The sequence below is a fragment of the Ovis aries genome, chromosome 23, assembly GCF_016772045.2.
Source record: "Ovis aries strain OAR_USU_Benz2616 breed Rambouillet chromosome 23, ARS-UI_Ramb_v3.0, whole genome shotgun sequence".
NCBI lineage: Eukaryota > Metazoa > Chordata > Mammalia > Artiodactyla > Bovidae > Ovis > Ovis aries.
In genome coordinates, this window is record NC_056076.1 from 45,090,415 (window position 1) to 45,109,415 (window position 19,001).

The 19,001-nt window shown below is 41.5% G+C and overlaps 1 protein-coding gene across 4 annotated transcripts in view; it reads left to right on the top strand.

Moving 5' to 3' along the window:
* SETBP1 (SET binding protein 1) overlaps positions 1-19,001 on the top strand; it is a 408,527-nt gene that overhangs the window by 374,674 nt on the left and 14,852 nt on the right. For all 4 annotated transcript variants that reach the window (XM_060405485.1, XM_060405486.1, XM_060405484.1 and 1 more), the window contains one exon: positions 2,788-2,958. In XM_060405485.1, the coding sequence (XP_060261468.1) occupies positions 2,788-2,958 (171 nt within the window). The remainder of the gene's footprint in view (positions 1-2,787; positions 2,959-19,001) is intronic.

Below are 19,001 nucleotides of genomic sequence, written 5' to 3' on the forward strand. Positions count from 1 at the left end.
GCTAATCCTGTTTATGGCTCAGTCCTTGTGCATGTCATAATTTGAGTAAAGACCTACCTGCCCCACCTGTGTCCACAGGTACAAAGAGGACAGAAAGATCAGGGAGAGGACCTATAATCCAACAGACGTCTGGCAGCTTAAAGCTCCAGAGGTGTGCTGTGCCAAGGATGCTTGCACCCGTTTGACGGGAACAGGGCCAGGGTGCTGCAGGGTACCACTGAGGGGGATTCTCCTGACTTAGGCTTTCTGTCCCATTGCTAGATTTGTTAGCCATCCACAGTCAAAGTGCCTCAGTCTGTCCACTCTGATGACCATACTCTGATAGACTGCTAGATTCTTTCTAAACTATGTGTATTTTCTCAATGGAAAAAGTTTAAAATATGTTTGTAGTTTAAAAAATATTAACAATAAAATATTAACAAGGCTAAAGAGCAGAAGTAAAAACTCCCACACTAATCTTCCCTGTGCTCTCCTTCCTCGGAATAACCACAGTTAGCTATTTGGATGTATCTCCTGGCAGAAGATTCTGTTTGCATTTTACATATATTGCCTGTGTTTGCCTTGCCTATCCCTTGCACACCTGCATATTTTCAAACAGGCATCATCCAGGGGTCATTTCCATGATTGTTGCACTTCCTGACTTCTTGGTGGTTGTGCCTTGCAGTCTCTCTGTCATAGAATTTGATGTTTGTGCACCCCCAATGTCCAAACTCTATGAAATATGAAATCAAAAAACAAAAATGGTATTGTATTTACAACTCCTCAAGTGGAAGCTTCAGAGGCTGGAGTGGAGAGTAGGAGGAAGGTAGTAGAAGGTAAATGAAAATGTCAGTATTTCTTCCTTAGGTGGTTACAGATGCCTTTTCCAGGTGTGATACAGGGCCTCTGTGTCCTCAGTGTGAAGCATGCTATTGGTATGCTGAGTCATGGGCAGATGTTGGAAGATGGCCAGTGCGCCAAGATGACCCCTGAGTTTAGCATCTGGCTACTTGAAAACTTCCAGCTCTGACAATAAGAGCTGGATGAGTGTAGTCGGTTATCTCTTAACATCCCAGAAATGTGTTGACCTCTTCTATAAAATTAAGAAAATAGTAATCTCTACACTACATGCTCCACAGGGCTGCTGTTAAGGCCCAAGTAAGCAGATCTCACTGTGGAGGTAAGAGGACAGTCTGGGAGGGCCAGTGTCACTCAAGTTGGTTGTATGGGAAAAAAGGTCAACAACTGCTATTTTTATTGTGGTTGCTATTTGCCATTTCTTGTTGTTGCTATCAGTGGTCTGTAGCCGACAAATAAAGAAATTCTGAGTAGATGACCTTTTGACATGGATTCAGATACCTCCAGTCTCTGAACTTATGCTTAGATGAGTTGATTTTTTTTTTTTTTTTTTGCAGTTAGGGATGTAGAAGTTCCCCAGAAATCCTTGGTCATGTCAGGTAGAACTGAAGCTTTGCTGGCTGGTTTTAGTTTGACCTGTGGAGCAAGTTATAATAGTGATAGTAGTTCAGTTCAGTTCAGTCACTCAGTCGTGTCCAACTCTTTGTGACCCCATGAATTGCAGCACGCCAGGCCTCCCTGTCCATCACCAGCTCCTGGCGTTCAGTCAGACTCACGTCCATCGCGTCGGTGATGCCATCCAGCCATCTCATCCTCTGTCGTCCCCTTCTCCTCCTGCCCTCAATCCCTCCCAGCATCAGAGTCTTTTCCAATGAGTCAATTCTTCGCATGAGGTGGCCAAAGTAGTAATAATAGCAATAATCATAACAGGAAACACTTACATAGCATGGACTATGTGTCAGACATTGTTCTAAGCCCTTTGCTTTGATTGACTTATGGATGCTCCAAATCACCCCTATGAGAGAATGTGGTTCTATCCCATCTGCAGTTAAGGAAGCTTGAAGCTTGGAGAGGTTAAGCAACTTGCTCATGATCACACAGCTGAAAAGTAAGAGGGCCTGGATTTGAGCCCAGGAAACAAGGGTCCAGAATAGTTCTTATAATGTGTCATGTAGTAAATTTCCAGGCCCATCCACAGGCGCCTTATAAGAGCCTACCCAGGCTTTGCAGCACCATAAAGATGGGACTATTATGACCAGACACTCAAATGCCCCCAAGTATAACTCTCACTTGGTCTAATGACTATTTATACAACAGTCCCCACAGGGCATCTTCTGCCTCCGGAAGACTGACTTCTTGCCTGAATCATCTTCATTCCCCACCCATGACTTAGGAGACACTCTTCTAAGCACTGAGAATGCCTTTCCTTCAACCATGCTGCTCTGGGAAGCCTTTCCCCACTTCTTCCCGCACTAACCCCTGCCTCCCAAGCACCTAGAATGAATAATATGCAGACCTGCCCACACTTGTTGCCCAGTTTTTCCTTTTCCTTTAGTCTTGTCTCCTCAGCTGACTGAGATGAGAAGCCTCGCTAGGATGGGGTGCATTTCTCCCCTCCATGCTGTGTATACCACAACCTCTGTAAAAAACAGGCTTCTTGACCCATGGAAGGTAAAGTGTACGTGATGGATAACTCCATTAGACCTGTGCCCTGACCGCTACTTCCAGGTAGCCCAACTGAATGTTGTCACCACTAACATCAGCCACAAAACCAAAACCAGTCATGTTTCTAATTCATTTTTTTTTCCTTTAAACATTCTAAAATATTATTCTTGCAGCAAAAGATCAGATCATTTGATGATGTGACCTCGGGTCATTTTCAGATTTTATGTTGTCTGTCTTCCTGTTTCTTTAAAGTGACTGTAGGTTTTGGGGTCATTGTGTTTTTAGGGATACCAAGTCCCCACTTAAAAGTGGACCAAACGGCAACGCATAGTAAGAACGAGGGCTCAGCGTCCACTGTGATGACCAGGAAGAAGCCAGCCGCGGTGGACAGTGTTGCGATCCCACCTGCCCCAGTGTTATCTCTCCTTGCTGCATCGGCAGCAACGTCGGATGCAGGTGAGCACTTCAGATGCTTTGGATTCGCCCCAGGGAAAGTGGGCATGGCGAAGCCCTCTGGGAATGTGCTGCTGAATACAGGTAAGAGTTCTGTGCTCAGCCAACCTCCCGCAGATGCTGAGCACAGACGGTTTCAGCACTGGATTTTTCTAGCGGGAGAAGGTCTAAGAAAGGAGAGAGATCATCTCAGAACCTGGAAGCAGAGGTCAATGAGTAATAGTAACAGTATTAATCACTGAAGCCTTCGTAATTACTAGCCTCGGCATAAAGGACCTTATATGTATGTGTCATCTCATATAACTCATAAAAGAGCTTTCTGAAACAAATACGTGCATCTTCATTCCAGAAGAGGAAGCTAAGGGTAAGGAAACTTGCCCCGGGAACTTTTAGACTGTCAAGATTCCAGCTTAGGTCCAAAACACAGGGTCGCGACCACTGCATTTCACTACCTCCTGTGCTCACCAGGGTTAGGAGACAATAATCAGCGCTTCCCTGAGGCTCAATTCATTCTACCTCATGAGGTCATGAATTCCTCAATAGCCACCTGGCTCCTCACTAGCAGTTTATAAAATACAAGCTCCTTACTCAAACATCGATTATGCTCTGCCTTCCATTACTTCACACATCATCTCCTGTATTAACCCCCGTGTGCTAGACTCACCCCTACTGCCAGGAAGGAAGACCTTGCACTTGGCTTAACACCTTTCTTGAGGACAGCCTTACTCAATTCCTATTCACATCCTTCAGATCTTCAAGGCCCAGCAAGTAAGTCACGCCTTCTCTGAATACCAATAGCATCCAGCATCTCTGTCGTGCATTTGGACTGCATAAGTAATGCTTCTGTTTAACTTTTCTCTCATGACAGAATTGTATGTTCCTTAAAGATAGAACCCATGATTTAGATTCTTCTGTCTTCATGGCACACAGAATGATGGCACATTCCATAAAATGTGTTAAATTGATATACTGATAAGTCTTAGGCATATTGCAGTGTCTAGAAATGCCTATTATGATTAGAAGCCCAAGAACACACTCATTATTGATATTCACTCTACACCCATCTTCCTCCAGGCAAGAATACTGGAGTGGGTTGCCATACCCTCCTCCAGGGGATCTTCCCAACCCAGGGATCAAACCCAGGTCTTCCGCATTGCAGGTGGATTATTTAACATCTGAGCCACCAGAAAAGCCCTCTAATTCAGCAGATTGCTTTAAATAGAGACCTCAACTTGTCTACATACCCACCTCTTTCACTGAGACCATTGGTAATTAGGAAAGGAGACCAACTTAAATAACAGAAAGAAGTATTTGGCATGATTTCCCATGTTGAGTCTCACAAAATATCAGTAGATGTTTTGTGATAGATGTTTTCAAACTTAGATGAGTGTGAGGAATGCTACTCTGTGCCTGCTTCCTTTCTGCAGGGTTTTCCTAAGCCTTTAGTTGACCAGTGTGCACTGTGAAGTTCCAGGAGGATGAGACACAGAATTTCACGATCTTACCTGACCACACAACCTCATTATTTCTGGGAATAGTTCTTAACATCTCTTGGAAATGGTAGTCTTCCCCACCACTTGGGAAATCTTGCTTTGAAGAAATGGGATCGTCTCTCCAATATGATCAAGAATATTAGCATCTTTCACTTGCTAGGTGTGAAATGAAAAGTTTTTGATGGAAATGCCAGGTAAAGGATGCCAGCTATGAGAACAGCTCTCCCTCTAGGAGGGAGAATCACAGAGGAAAGGGGAAGAAGCTGCCCCTGAGACTTGCAGCACCTTTGTGGAAGGGCATCTGTCGATAGAGAAGTGGGCACTGCTGCCATGCCTGGAACTCTAGGAATTCATTGCTTGGCTGGAGCAAAAGATTTGGGCCAGAGTCTGCATGTGTGTATGTGTATGCTGAGTTGCTTTAGTTGTGTCCCACTCCTGTGAGCCCCCTCCAGGCTCCTCTGCCCATGTGATTCTCCAGGCAAGAATACTGGAGTGGGTTGCCATGCTCCACTCCAGGGGATCTCTCCAACGCAGGGACTGAACCCATGTCTCTTACGTCTCCTGCATTGGCAGGGGTTTTCTTTAGCTCTAGTGCCACCTGGGAAGCCCAAAGTATGCATACCCATCCAGATAACTGCCTATTGAACTCTGTCAGTTAAGCTCTGGAGACCTCCCTTTATGGATTTAAAAATTAGCCTGTGTGCTTCCGCCTTTGCTTGCCAAGAATAGATATTTCCCAGAGGCAAAAGACAGGTGATCCCGTTTTCCTTTCCTGAACTCTTTCCATGCTGAGTGAGAGAATGCTTTCTTGGGATCCCAAGCTTCTACAGGCTCGCCTCCTCTATTTGCATTCAATAATTTACAAATATGCCAAACGGGCTTAGAAACAGGTGGATATTAAACTTTTAAACCCGTCTTGCTGGTAATAAGAGCTGAGCCAAAGCCATCCTGTTTCAGGATACAGGAATAGGCTGTTTATTTTTGGCAGTGCTCAAAGGAGAGCCTCAAGAGAATTTCACAGATTTGGTCCATTTCCGGGTCTTAGGCTCCTGAGCAGAACTTTACGGGAAAAGAAGCTAAAGACCCACTGCAGGTGCTGGAGACCAGACCTTCCTGAGATTCCACTCCCCATAGACAAATGTCTTCCCATAAATCTAAGAGAGTTAGGGTTGCACAACCTGGGTTCATGCCCAATGCCCCATTTCACATGTGAAAACATTGATGATTGCAAGATTCAGAAATTTGCTTAAGGTCATGCAGTTGGATTAGAATTCAAATTTCTTGATTTACTGCCTGATTTCTAGTGGAATCTCATTTCTGTCCTAGGTGCAACAGTAGCAGAGGCAGATTTCTTTCTCCCTAATTATGGACTAATAATTTTTTTAGAACAGTGAGTGAAACTCGTAATTGGATGTCCTAACCAAAGTCAAGCATACAGAAGGCAGTTAATAAATAGTTTCTGGGTTTGATTTCATTCAGTTGGGTGCTTGTACACTAATCATACATATTTCTGATGAGAAAACTCACTTTATTGTTTTCTTTAGAGTACCATCTTTCACTATGAATAAGGTAATTTAGAAATTACTTCTGGCTGTATACAGAAATCAACTTATTGTCCAATAGATCATCATTTCTATGGAATGATTTTGAAGACCCAGACAAGTGCAGAGAAGGAAAAGGGAAGAAGAGTAGAATTAAGTTGCTTATAAAGCATAATTAATTTAAGAAATCATTTATTGAGGTATTTTTTTGACCACGTGGCATGAGGTATCTTAGTTCCCCGACCAGAGATGGAACCCATCCCCTCTGCAGTGGAAGTACGGGCTCCTAACCACTGGACTGCCAGGGAATTCCCTACTGAGATTTTTAAAATGCTAAAATAATTCAATTAACTTGAAAATCCATTTACTTTAAGGTATCTAGTACAGTCCCTGACACATAGTAGGTGCTGAATAAATAATCACTGGGTGAAATGAATGATTACAAGGCAATAGCTATATACGTATTCAATACCAAACAACATGGGAGACATCTGAGAAAAACACGTTTGATATTGGAACTGCTTAACAAGCAAATGGGAAACATTTGACAGACATGTGGTAGGCTGTTGGTAAATACTTGCCAAATAATTTATCAGTCTATAGTCCTAATGGTATTTTTTTTAGACAGGTGGTCTTTGGTGAAAGAGAAAAAGGAACATTTTCCACTTCATTTTATAAACATGAAATGGAAGAAACGAATGTAGGTCAGAGGCTTAAAAATATGTCTTTTCTAGCTGGTACATGTGTGTGTGTGTATTTTTATTTGTTTAAGGGAATTTTTTTTCTAGCTTCTCCAAGTCTGGTAGTCGTGCTACTTATGAGGTTATTGATTTGGAGGAGGCAGAAGAGGAGCTGTAAGAGAGGGTGGCCAGGCTGAGAACAAGTCAGTCTGTGACCTTCTGGGAGGGAGGGAAGGCAGTGGGTTGCATTGGTGCTCAAACAGGTCAGCTTTCGTGATCAAACTGCTCAATAGCCATTGATCAGCTGCAGTCCCCTGGCACAGCACAGGAGGTCTGGTTCAAGGCAGCACTGCTTCATTATTGTGAGTAATTAGGGCTAATGCAGTGAAAGCTTCAATAAAGTTTGTTCAAAATGATGTATAATTTGAAATAACTTCTATTGCCCTGTTCCAATAGTGATCAAATAACCGCACCAGATAATGTGCACCTGAATAAGTCAGCCTGATTTTTCTGACCCTCTACACACTGAACTGATTTCTCAAGGAGATTATGGGATGTGTAGAGAGTACAGGATTTCCCTACTGAAACCTGCCCCCACACTTTGTATTTAGGAGGAGGCTATGTTATTAAGTAAATTACGAAGTTTGTAGGCACTTCATAAAACACCAAGAAAATAAATTTCTTTGGTTTCTACACCAAGAGTCTAGAGTAGTAGTGCTGGAAAAACAAGCAAATAGGCAGGCATTCCTTTCTTGCTCTCTCTCTCTCTCTCTCTCTCTCTCACACACACACACACACACACACACACACACACACACACACACACACTGATAATCTCTCATCTTAAATTCAAATAGGAAAAAAGACATGTATCAAGGTTGCTGTCACCAAATCTCACCTGTTCAAGTATAGTCTTGTTAGAGATGACAGAGGGGTAATGGAGGGAGCATAACTCTTAGTTTATAGTTTGTATCTGTTTTGTATAAAGGCTAATAAACTACTCTCTCAAACTGCATGATACGTCTTATTTAGAACTATCAGAGTAAGTGAAAATATTTAAATTCTGCAAGCCTATCAAATGTTTAGATATTTTGCTTCTAAAAGCAAAAGGATGAAATAATATCCAGGTGCAAATGCAAGAAGCAATAAACAGGAATTTCAGAATTGTTAAGTAATTGATTTGGTTTTTTGTCATATGCGGAAATCATGATCTGAAGTTCCTGATCAATATAACAGGTCAATTCAGCCAAAAGTCTTGTCCTTCAGAAGAAGCAAAATAGAGCAAATCTATGTGCAAGTTGATAGGATTTGGAACATCTAAGAGCCACAAACATATAAACCGAAGAAGTCACCATATTGTGAAATAAATTTCCCTAAGTCCAGATTAATCACTTGAAATATACAGGAGAAAAAGTTCAAAAGGATCTAGAGAAAATAAAGCTTTGTTTAAAAAACATACCACTCGAATTTTCTAAAGGGCTACCTACCCACTGATGTTGAAGTAGCTCAGAATGAGCTCAGTAGCTCAGTAGCAAACAGACTCTGTTTGCCTAGCAAGCTCTCCTGAACACAAAGTCCTAAAAGAGCCCCTTCCCTTTGGCTCTAAACCGGACATCCTAGAAAAGCTGAGTTCTTGCTATGGCCAAAGCTGTCCAACTCAGTGGACATGAGTTTGAGCAAACTCTGGGAAATAGTGAAGGACAGGGAAACCTGGCATGCTGCAGTCTATGGGATCACAAAGAGTCGCACACAGCTTAGCAACTGAACAACATGGCTGTCAACATCCCCCCAAAGCATCAAATTCTCCAGAATCTGGCCCCTGCCTTCTGTTCCAGCCCCATTTGCCTGAAAATGTCAGCCAGCCCAAAACTCCTTTGGAATCCCCACTGTCAGAGTGTACTTTGCAAAAAACTAAAAACTCATGTCAAAGATTCATTCAGCTCTTTAATGAGGAAACCAACATGGTGATAAAACTGGTCCCAGAAAGAATTAGAAGTAGAAGAAAATGGCATTGCGGGAATGTAGGTGTTGGAGAAAGAATCCTCAGCAATATTGCTCAGTGAATGTCCTAATGGGCAATAAAACCATAACCTCTGGGCTTATATTTTCTACTGGAAAGAAATAATTTGCATATTTTCTGGGCAAAAGTCTACAAGTTAATATATTACCCGGCAGAATCTGAGCCTTTAATCAGCAGTGGATAGTGAATTCAATCAGGGTACATTTCCCTGGATAATTAATAATCCTTGGGCAGGCCTGTAAAATGACACTAAGACTCCAAAAGGACATGCACCCTTCCATTTACCTTGTTTCTAAGTTTTGGCTCATTTTTCTTGACACAACTTGTGGGCTGTGCAATGCTCTAGCTGAACGCATGTGTTCTTGCTTCTGATTGCCTACGTTGGAAGCTCGGTACTGCACTAAAGCAGTGTTCACATCTGTGGACAGGGAAAAGCATGGTATGCAGCATAAAGGATTATGGTGAGGAATAAATGAAGTAAGCCTTAAGCAAATCTTAGCAGAGTGCCTGACACATAGGAAGAGTTCAGCAAGTAAGTCTTATTGTCGCTGCTACTATTGTTGCTGTTAGAAACTGCTATGGCTGTTACCTGTTTTCCACCCTGGAATGTTCCTCTCTCCTTCACCCACTCCTCAAGCTGTTTGGATGTCGAATTCATGATTGTTCTTCAAGATTCATCATAAGTGTCTTCAACTCTAAGAAGGCTTCCCTTATACCCACTTTGAGAATCACCCCACGTGAGACACCACATCTTCTGTGCCCCATGGCTCCCTACAAGCCTATTGATCATTGATCCCTACATTTAATGTGGTGTCTGTGTCCCATGCTTCACTGTCCACTGCCCTATTGTCAGACCTTATTTGGCTTTTTTAAAACATTTTTAATTGGAGGATAATCTCTTTATGATATTGTGCTAATTTCTACCATACATCAACATGAATCAGCCATAGGTATACATGTGTCCCCTCCCTCTGAACCTTCCTCCTATCTCCCACCTCACCCCAACACATACATGTGAAATCTGGAAAGATGGGACTGATGAACCTATTTGTGGGGCAGCAGTGGAGACGCAGGCATAGTGAACAGACTTGTGACATAGTCGGGGAAGGCGAGGTAGGGACCAATGAACTGAGTGAGTGGCTTGGCAACATATACATTCCCAAATGTAAACCAATAGCCAGTGGGAATTTGCCGTATGCTGCAGGGAGCCCAAACCCAGTATTCCTCATTCAACTTTGAAACCCCAGGATCTAGCTCTGATGTGGCCTGGGCAAATAACAGCTAATCATTAAATATTAGTCAAAATGAATTGGACAACTGTCTCCTGCACAAAACCATCTGGTGCACGAAAACACTCTAGCATATTTACTAGAGTTGAGAGGCATTGATTTACTTTTATTTTCCATGTCAGCCCCAGAAACAGCAAATCATCCTGAGACTGTTCTGTAAAAGGAGCAACCTGAGAGGGACCCCTGGGGCCTCTAGAATCTTCTGTTCAGTAGTAGCAGACCAGCTTCTGGCTAGTCCACCAGGATATCCTCCAAGGAAGATTGTTTTCAAGTTAACAAAAAATACCAGCCTAAATGGCATGGTATATTTGGTAAATGGGTATGCACTTATTCAGAGGAGGAGGAACTTGTACACATAAATGTATTCCTTTACTCAGAAATTCTCTGGGGTTTTCAGGGTGAACTTCTCAGTGGAAAGCTGGAGATTACACTGGCCTATGCATACTTAATTATTTTATATATACCATTCTTGAATTCTGTCCTAAGTATTGATTTCCGGGGAGAAGGCAATGGCACCCCACTCCAGTACTCTTGCCTGGAAAATCCTGTGGACGGAGGAGCCTGGTAGGCTGCAGTCCATGGGGTCGCTAAGAGTCAGATATGACTGAGTGACTTCCCTTTCACTTTTCACTTTCATGCATTGAAGGAAATGGCAACCCACTCCAGTGTTCTTGCCTGGAGAATCCCAGGGACACGGGAGCCTGGTGGGCTGCCATCTATGGGGTCACACAGAGTCAGACACGACTGAAGTGACTTAGCAGCAGCAGCATTGATTTCCGGAGCGCAGCAACCATTTCCTATTTAAGATTTGTTCCATTCAATGAGTATTGAGTAAGCCATGAATTTCCAGAATCTTGGGCTAAATGGGATGAAAACAAGAGAAAAAAAATCCAGGAACACTGCTATTAAGCAACATTTAATCATATTTGGGTGTCAAGAACCTGGTGCAGTGCTGGGTTACATAGTAGATACTCAGTAAACATGCCTGGACTGCATTTAACTAATTTTGCTCTCTCCAGAGCTGAAATTTTAGGAAAGACAGAGGGTTTAATGTCAGGTTGGAAAGTGCTATGCCTGTGAGAAGTTTAACTCAATTTATCTTTTCTGAATGCTTTGTACAGATTACACTCCCAACCACCTCTTGCCACAATCAGACCCCCTTAAAAACAGAATAATGATAATAATACATTTTATCATCTTCCTGGTGATAGTATCATTCACACCTTCATCGAAGCCCAGTGGAAGGTTTGGCTGTGAGGCATCACACACTGGGGGAGTCAGGTGCGATCATTGTAATAATGATCCCACGCTCAGAAATGCGGGAAAGAAAACCTCCCACACGTGAAGTGATTTCTATTAAGATACTCATTTTATATCAAATATTCAAACTCCTCTTTATAAATAGGAAAGAATGAAAGAACAGTCTTCCAGGGCAGATTTTATGTGGCCGAGAACAAAAGGGCACAAATATTTTACGATCAGTTTTGAGATAAAAGTGACACGCCTGCCTTATTCATTGGCTCCTTCCATTTCCAGAAGTCTAATTAGATTGTTAGTTTAATGGTGGCGAGATAATTTAGTGGCAACTGAAAGCAATTGTGTTAATGAGAAGGGGGGGACAGTGCTTTTGGTTTCCTGTAATTAATGGAGAGTTTTTGAAAAACTTCTTGGTTCCAGTGAAGTTGGCATACTGAGCCCAGCTGTGAAGGGGGACAGGGTCTTTCCTGCTTATTGCTGCGGAAATGGCCTCAGGCAGTGTGGAAGAACTGTGTAATGACTGTCATTAAGAATGATCCTTAGTGGTCCAGGCAGACTGTAAGTCAGACTAAGAGACTGAAGAAAGAGGTTTACAGAGAATAAATAGGTGTGACAAAGAGAAAGAGACAGACAGACATACAGAGAGGTGGAACTCACCTGCAGCCCACTTCACTATACCTTTGAGAGTCATTGTGATAATCCCAGAGCACCTCCCAGGGGGATTCCTTCTCCTACTCATACTGGAATTGACAAGGCTGGTTTAGAATAGACTAGAAGGGATCTCTGCAAACCCCTTCATGTTGCAGCTGAGGAAATTGAGCCCAGAGAGGTGAACTGAATTACAAATATTACCTGCTAGAAATTAGGAACCCTGGACTCTTTCTGGCTACCACACAGATGTAAAGTTAAAGCTGGATTTGAAATTCAAGGCCCAGTGTTATTGCATAGCCTGCAGTACTGAATGTCCTTAGGTGAGTAACAGGCTAACTAAGACCTCTGAGTCTCAGTTTCCTCATCAGTGAGATGGGAAAAATAATTTCTGCTTTTTAGGCAGTGGTGAGAAAGAAATGAAATAGCAGATAAAAACACTAATCACATACTCAAAACAATATATTACTGTCTTATGACCCCTTTCATGTCAAAAATGAAGCCATGTCATGCTCTGATTTAATCGTGTAAGTCATAATTTAGTCCTGTTATGACTCAGATCATAACACCCATTAACTATCTTTAGAAGTTTTATCCTCACTGAAAGCATGTGTCCTCAGTTGCTTCAGTCGTGTCTGACTCTGGACTGCAGCCCACCAGGCTCCTTTGTCCATGGGGATTCTCTAGGCAAGAAAACTGGAGTGGGTTGTCATGCCCTCCTGCAGGGGATCTTCACAACATGGGGATTGAACCTGAGTCTCTTATGTCTCTTGAATTGGCCGGTGGGTTCTTTACCACTAGCACCACCTGGGAAGCCCCTTTATTCTCACTACCTCCTCCAAATACTCTTACTTCATGCCACCTGTTAAGGGCTTCATATTAAGCTCATCTTACTGAAACTTCTAGAAGGTTTTGTTACAAATTGTCAAATATTTTTTAAGTACCTGCCACAATGATACTTACAAGTGAATCCTGGCCCTTGCCCTAGGGAAACATTCACACTATTTGGGAAGACCTGACTCTAAAACATGAAATGACCAAATAATATTTTTAAATTAATAGATTGAATAACAGTCTCAGATACTAACAGAGCTATCATTTAGCAACGAATAAATCATTAGTTTCCAGCTGAATGGCACTAAGGGAGTTTGGAGGACACTGAGATAATCTGGGGAGAGAAGAGTTGAGATGGCCCTCAAAGGATGGATCAAATTAAATAAGTAGACAGAAGCAGAAAAGATATGTTTACAGCATCTCTAAGATAGAAGTGTATGTGGAAATAATGACAGATAAGGCTGGAAGAAAGGTCTGGGGTCAGAACATGTAGTCCCTGAAATTCTAGAATGAGTCATGGTGATTCTTCTGAAGGACGATGATAGCAAAATAAAGTCATGGGCCAATAGCTGTCTGCAGTTGTATTTCAATTGATCTACACAGGTTTATACATTTTTTAAAAAGTTAATTTGTAGATTTTCAACATCAAGTTTACATAATAATAAGAGTTCTGGCTTTTTGGAAACCAGATTATCTGATAAATTTGAATTCAGATTCCTACCTGACAACAATGATTGATACCGAATAACATTTTTCCCATTGGATGGGCCATATTCTCATTATTTTTCCCATGTCCTCCTCTATTTACCCCCACCTTCTTTCATAATCCTGGTCAACCTCACTCATTATATTGGCTGTCTGGCTCCCTATACAGAACCCTTAAAGGCATGTGACCTTGAGACAGCAACAAGATCAAAGCAAGGTGAAGAAGACTAGTCTAGCAGAAGTAGAACAGGTGGTCTACTTGGTCTACTTGTGATCTAGAACACAGTAATGCCTGTGTTATTTAACGATGAAATTTGGGGACTGGAAAAGGCCTGTGAAGTTGGGAAAACCAGGGAAACCCAGGATTTCTCCTGGTCCAGTTCCTTGTCTTCTTTGCTTTCTTAGTAAGGAAATATGGTATGAAACTCACTTTCAAATAGAGCAGCCCTTGCTTGAATCCATGAATCTATGACTTATGTGTCCTTTGGAGTAATTATTTAATCTTTTAGGTCTCAGTTTTCACCTGTGTACAATAGAGATAGTGTGATGTCTTCACTTGGTTGTGATCACAATTAAATGAGGAAATACGTGAAATACTGCAGATTGCACTGTCAGTTCAGTTCAGTCGCTCAGTGGTGTGCGACTCTTTGTGACCCCATGAATCGCAGCACGCCAGGCCTCCCTGTCCATCACCAACTCCCGGAGTTCACTCAAACTCATGTCTATCAAGTCGGTGATGCCATCCAGCCATCTCATCCTCTGTCATCCCCTTCTCCTCCTGCCCTCAATCCCTCCCAGCATCAGAGTCTTTTCCAGTGAGTCAACTCTTTGCATGAGGTGGCCAAAGCACTGGAGTTTCAGCTTTAGCATCATTCCTTCCAAAGAACACCCAGGGCTGATCTCCTTTAGAATGGACTGGTTGGATCTCCTTGCAGTCCAAGGAACTCTCAAGAGTCTTCTCCAACACCACAGTTCAAAAGCATCAATTCTTCGGCTCTCAGCTTTCTTCACAGTCCAATTCTCACATCCATACACGACTACTGGAAAAACCATAGCCTTGACTAGATGGACCTTTGTTGGCAAAGTAATGTCTCTGCTTTTCAATATGCTGTCTAGGTTGGTCATAACTTTCCTTCCAAAGAGTAAGCATCTTTTAATTTCATGGCTGCAATCACCATCTGCAGTGATTTTGGAACCCAAAAAAATAAAGTCTGACACTGTTTCCCCATCTATTTCCCATGAAGTGATGGGACCAGATGCCATGATCTTCGTTTTCTGAATGTTGAGCTCTAAGCCAACTTTTTCACTCTCCTCTTTCACTTTCATCAAGACAGTTTTTAGTTCCTCTTCACTTTCTGCCAGAAGGGTGGCGTCATCTGCATATCTGAGGTTATTGATATTTCTCCCGGCAATCTCTATTCCAGCTTGTGCTTCTTCCAGCCCAGCATTTCTCATGATGTACTCTGCATATAAGTTAAATAAGCAGGGTGACAATATACAGCCTCGACGTACTCCTTTTCCTATTTGGAACCAGTCTGTTGTTCCATGTCCAGTTCTAACTGTTGCTTCCTGACCTGCATACAGATTTCTCAAGAGGCAGGTCAGGTGGTCTGTATTCCCATCTCTTTCAGAATTTTCCAGTTTATTGTGATCCACACACTCAAAGGATTTGGCATAGTCAATAAAGCAGAAATAGCTGTTTTTCTGGAACTCTCTTGCTTTTTCCATGATCCAGCGGATGTTGGCAATTTGATGTCTGGTTCCTCTGCCTTTTCTAAAAGCAGCCTGAACATCTGGAAGTTCATAGTTCACGTATTGCTGAAGCCTGGCTTGGAGAATTTTGAGCATTATTTTACTAGCATGTGAGATGAGTGCAATTGTGCGGTAGTTTGAGCATTCTTTGGCATTGCCTTTCTTTGGGATTGGAATGAAAACTGACCTTTTCCAGTCCTGTGGCCACTGCTGAGTTTTCCAAATTTGTTGGCATATTGAGTGCAGTACTTTCACAGCATCATCTTTCAGGGTTTGAAATAGCTCCACTGGAATTCCATCACCTCCACTAGCTTTGTTCGTAGTGATCCTTTCTAAGGCCCACTTGGCTTCACATTCCAGACTGCATTGTAGGTTCTCCAAAAATGTTAGTTTCTCCCCCTTTCCTATAGTTTCATATGAGAGCAGAGATGATACAGTCCACTTACCTTTTATGTTCTATGGTATGATACAAAGAGTAAATGCTACAAAAACAATCACTGAGTAAATTAATGATTAAAAAAAAACACACATACACCCCACTACACCCCCAGCAAAGAATAAAATTTCTTTTTCTCCTCCCTCCCCACCCAAGAGTGCTAAAATGTGGCATCTGTTATTTTAATATCCCTTTTAAGTAATGTTGTTAGTTTGCTTTATGAGGTCTACTTTTCAAATAGACACAAGGAGAGAACTTAGCTGCTTACCGTGTCTCTCAGAGTTCCTCACCTGTTCAAGAATCCTCTTCCCTAGGAATTGTTCTGTGTTTCCTTGAAACCTCTTTAAATTAACAGAAACCAGATAGCCTTCATACAACAATAAGGGAACGTGAATCTGTGCTACCAGTGGGCAATTTCAAAGGACAGTGAGAAGGTACTGATGGAGGGAATTTCAACTCTTCAGTGTTTCCAGCAATGTCTGTGAACACCCTGTGTGGCCTGGACCCAGGGCTTGCCCCATAAAGATGACAGAGCTCAGAACAAAAGAGAGTAAGCCTCATACTACCTTTAAATTCAGCAGGAGATCAGACCAGCCTCAAGCAGTGTTCCTGGGTTGTTGGGAATAGTTTCAGTGCTCAAAAACACTCCTCCAAGGGATTTTCTTGCCCTCCGATACCTGAAGATATTTTGAGAGGACTTTCATTATTTTGAAATTCAGTTTTTTGTCAGTGCCTTTTAGATACAATCCTGGTCTTTGTCTTGTGCAAGTTGCTAGAGTTAAGTGATTTGGGCTTTACATATGGAAAGTTCATTTTGTTGTGTAATTAATGGGAAGCAGACTCTGGGAAGCTGATGATCCAGGCCCTTATTTATATGAGAGCATATGTCTGTGTTTTGTTTATGACTCACTCTCTTACTCCACGCATTGTAACTTGGGTTTGTTTACACTAACTTTTCCTAGAATCCAAGCCACATGGTATATGAGCCAATAATTTATGGTCTCTAAAAGGAAAAGATGATGAATGAGTGTTTTCCTGTTAAATTGTCAAATCTTAAATTGAGGAAGAAATATTTGCTGCCTGTGTCTATCCAAGCTTTTATTTGGAAAAAAAAATAGCGGTAACAACAACAAACCCAACCTATTGATTTAGTGCTCAGAACTTAAATGTATAGATAATTTGCCAAGAGAGCATATGACCACTCCCCCGCAATAAACCATTATAATTCTGATCCAGATGTTCAGCCATGAGAAGACCTTTCATCTCCCCACCCATCCTCTGTCTCTGTCACTCTCATTTCTGGTGTTATATAATCAATATATAACATGTACTTGTCTCCTTTTTCCGGGGGACCATAGTTTTAATTAATCAGTGGATTTATATGTTCAAGCTTGTTTTCTTAGTGGCACTTAATAAATTCTAAACTTGTTTCTTTCATCAAAGCTTCACTTCTCCTATGAGGTGGTTTGGAGTTCAGCCTGTATTTCATAGTACTTCAGTGCTTTTGATCGTACCTTGGATACTCCAACAGCTAATGGTGCTCTGAGGAGAGCAGTGAACAGCTGAAATATGTGAGGATCTAGTTTAATTTACAGTGATTTGGATCCCCTTCAATAAATCCTTTTCTGTTTTACACACAGATTTTACAAAATAGATGGTAAGTGTTGGTTTAGGTTGAAGCACGTGGATTGTCCATTTCAAGTAAGTGAGCTGAGCTCTGGGCTAGGACCTTGCCTAAGGGAGTTGGAACTGAGTGCCTAGCACAGCACCTGGCACAGAGTGGGCTCAGTCCCTATTTGTTCTAAGAATAAATAAGAATGGCTAAGATATGGTCCTTGTGCCTTAAGAAAAAACAATTTAAAAGAAGAGATAAGTGCAGAGTAATCCCATCGTCTTAAAACAGGACACACTATGTGAAGTGCCATCAGAGAGACATAAGCAATGTACAGGGACCAGAAAGATTAGCAGTGAAATGAGAGTCCTTTTTGACTTTTAGGGAGAGGACTTCATTTGAATGAATTCCAGCAGAAACTGGAAAGCACTGGAACCACAACTAGCATTGTTTTCTTTTGTTTTTGCCTTTTCTTTTCCCACTAGGGCTGGAGAATTGCCTCTGGATAAAAGAAAAATGTAAGACTTCTCTTTTCCTTCTCCAACATGAGATGCAATATCCTTTCTGGCAGAAATAATAGAGTTGGGCATACACCTGTGGGCTATGCAAAGTTATTGTTTCTGTGGTACACCCTTCATTTACTAACCAGACACAAACATATGTGAAAGTCTAAAGCAATGGGTGTAAATTGTTTGCTGGTTTTATGAAGAATTCGGGGATATTTCATTGTGTAAACTGACATCTTTTCTTGAGAAACTTCAATAAAGAGAAAAATAGTAGCATGCATTTGAGTCACACGAATCATGCTCAGAAGGGGTTAAAGCAAAAGTTGACATGTGGGTATTCAGATTCTCTGGAAACCTCACAAACCTGGGCCTTCTCTGAGAAAACAAAAATAAGATTCCAGACTTTCACAATAGATTAAAACCAGTAAAATTCAATTTTGCAGATTTAAATGGAAGGCTTGCATTTAAGCTCAAAAACCAATTCCATGTAGCAATGGCCAAGTTTGGTGGCCAAGCTTATGAAAGTGTTTAAGAGAGTTAATTGAGCTTCCATTTAATGTGAACCAACCATGTGATGTTGGGAAAAAAAAAAAAGGAGGCTTTTTGGTTGTTTTTATGTAGTTCACATTAAGTGTAGTGCCATACGCATTCATCACTTCATACTTGGAAAATCAGTTCCATCCTGGGCAACAAAATTTAAGGTGAGATTTGTCAGATGATTAAATCTCCAGTGGAGGGTAATCAAAATGGAATACAGTCTAGAATTAATTTCATATGAACATAGATGAAGGAATTGAGGACATTTTACCTAGAACAGAGAAGACTTGGAGGTATATAGCTATTTTTACAGGATCATATTTATTCCAAAGGAAACGTCCTGCCAAGGAATTGAGAGATTTGACTGAAGGCACAGTACTGAGGGGTGAAATATCAAGATGAGAACTTCATTCTCCTAATGTCCTGGTCACTATGTTTTCTATCAGATTGTAAACAAAAGTCTGAGTTTTAAGTAAACAAATGCAATTATTAAGACCAAATAGAAAACAAAACATGAATACCAACCATTTGATGTAATTCTTAAAGTTCTAGCATGGTCAATAAGGATTTATTTCATCCAAGCCTAAATGTTAAAAATGTGAAAATTTTCATAAGATCATGTCTGTTACATCATTCTTTGTTCTTCCTTGTTTTTCTATTTTCTTTTTCAAAACTTACACGAGAGAAAGAAAATCTCTCGTGCTCACTTATGAACACGTATCTATAATAGCTGGAG